Source organism: Babylonia areolata, chromosome 6, assembly GCF_041734735.1.
Source record: "Babylonia areolata isolate BAREFJ2019XMU chromosome 6, ASM4173473v1, whole genome shotgun sequence".
Lineage (NCBI taxonomy): Eukaryota > Metazoa > Mollusca > Gastropoda > Neogastropoda > Buccinidae > Babylonia > Babylonia areolata.
The window spans coordinates 6002581-6005080 of NC_134881.1; the positions used below are offsets into that span (position 1 = coordinate 6002581).

The 2500-nt window shown below is 38.1% G+C and overlaps 1 protein-coding gene across 1 annotated transcript in view; it reads right to left on the reverse strand.

Annotated features, from left to right (window-relative positions):
* LOC143283262 (uncharacterized) overlaps positions 1-2500 on the reverse strand; it is a 12120-nt gene that overhangs the window by 3366 nt on the left and 6254 nt on the right. Inside the window, exon 4 of the mRNA XM_076589444.1 lies at positions 1575-1804. Within this exon, the coding sequence (XP_076445559.1) occupies positions 1575-1804 (230 nt within the window). The remainder of the gene's footprint in view (positions 1-1574; positions 1805-2500) is intronic.

Consider the following 2500-nt stretch of genomic DNA (forward strand, 5'->3'; position numbering starts at 1 on the left):
GAAGAGAAGGAGGAGGAGGAGAAGAAGAAGAAGAAGAAGAAGAAGAAGAAGAAGAAGAAGATTGATTGATTGATTGAATCTTTAATGGGTAAAGAATTAGGCACAGTAAAGGCCTTTTTACAATTCTGCCCATTTAACGACATAAAAAATAAAGAACGAACGACACAAAACATAAAAATAAAGAAATAAACTGAAATAAAATAAAATAATAAGAACGACGAATAAGAATAGGAACTTGAATAGTCTATTAAAGGTAACAAAGCGATGAAAAACTGGAACAATTGGTACATTACATGTACATAGGTACTTACACACACACACACACACACACACACACACACACACACACACACACACGCACGCACACACACACACACACACACACAAAATTATAAAACAAGCAACAAAGACATACGTACACATTCACGCCCACACACCCAAACACACACAAACACACACACGCACTTACTGTTCACACATACACATACATTCAATTTTTCATTCATCATGGCATGGCAGCTAGTGGACTGAGTACAAGCAAGCATTTGCAAAAGACCGCGAGTAGGTCAATCAAATGTATCGAATAGAAATATTCTTATCTTAGTTTTAAAGAGAGATATGGCTGGAATTTGACGACATGTCTTTGGAAGCATGTTCCATTCGATGCTTCCATTAAATGAGAGACTCATCTTAAATAAATCAATTTTAGGCTTTGGGACAATAGCTCTATCTGAATTACGTTGGAACTGGAAACAAAATAACGATTTTAAATATTGTGGGCATGCGTTATGAACAATTTTATGCATAAGAATCAATGTGTTATATCTAATAAGTAGATGAACAGGTAATATTTGAAGTTCTTTGTACATATTGTGCACAGATCCACCTGTGGTATTTACATGGTTAATCATCTTAATGGCACGTTTTTGTAAAGAGCAAAGTGGCTTTAATGTAGAAGGAGGGCATTTACCCCAAATAATAGAGCAATAGCTGAGGCGAGACTGGATATAGGCAAAGTAAAACACACGTCTAGAATGATTATCAAGAAAGTGTTTGATCTGTGATAATTGGAATACACTAGATGATACTTGTTTTATGAGGCAATGAATATGTTCCTGCCACGAAAGATTTTGATCAATAGTAATGCCTAATAGCATATGCTTAGTAACTTGTTTGATAGTATTGTCTTTATATTTTATGTTAAGTTGTGCTTCTTTTATGTTCTGTCTTTTCTGACGAGGACAAATTAACATGCATTCCGTCTTTTCAAGAAGAAGAAGAAGAAGAAGAAGAAGAAGAAGAAGAAGAAGAAGGAGGAGGAGGAGGAGGAGGAGGAGAAGAAGAAGAAGATTATATATATATAAAAAAAAAGGAGAAGTAAACTCAGATACATAGAACACGAAAACAAAACCAGTCAACCAACTCTCTTGAAAACCCCATCAACTGGAACACACACACACACACACACACACACACACACACACACACACACACACACAGAGAGAGAGAGAGAGAGAGAGAGAGAGAGAGAGAGAGAGAGAGAGAGAGAGAGAGATAAACCGCAAAATAATTACCCAGTCATACTGCGCGAACAGCGCATTGATGTCAGCACCCTCGGTGACGTCATCACCCTCAGTGACGTCAAAGGGGGCCAGTGGGTAGTGGGGATCGACCCCGAAAACCACAAAGCCATGAGAGGCCAGCTGGGTCAGAAAGTCCTTGTACATCTCTGAAGGAACCAGTCCTTCATACCCTCCCACGAAAAACACGACAGGGTAGTCACTAGCCTCCACTGGGAAAAACACTATGGAGAGAAAGAAAGAAAGAATCAATGAAAGAAAGAAAGAAAGAAAGAAAGAAAGAAAGAAAGAAAAACACGGCAGGGTAGTCACTAGCCTCCACTGGGAAAAACACTGTGGAGAGAAAGAAAGAAAGAAAGAATCAATGAAAGAAAGAAAGGCAAAAAGAAAGAAAGAAAGAAAGAAAAACACGGCAGGGTAGTCACTAGCCTCCACTGGGAAAAACACTGTGGAGAGAAAGAAAGAAAGAAAGAATCAATGAAAGAAAGAAAGAAAGGCAAAAAGAAAGAAAGAAAGAAAAACACGGCAGGGTAGTCACTAGCCTCCACTGGGAAAAAAAACACTGTGGAGAGAAAGAAAGAAAGAATCAATGAAAGAAAGAAAGAAAGAAAGAAAGAAAGAAAAACACGGCAGGGTAGTCACTAGCCTCCACTGGGAAAAAAACCACTGTGGAGAGAAAGAAAGAAAGAATCAATGAAAGACAGACAGAAAGAAAGAAAGAAAGGCAAAAAGAAAGAAAGAAAGAAAAACACGGCAGGGTAGTCACTAGCCTCCACTGGGAAAAACACTGTGGAGAGAAAGAAAGAAAGAATCAATGAAAGAAAGAAAGAAAGAAAAAAAGAAAGAAAGAAAGACAAAAAGAAAGAAAGAAAGAAAAACACGGCAGGGTAGTCACTAGCCTCCACTGGGGAAAAAAACAC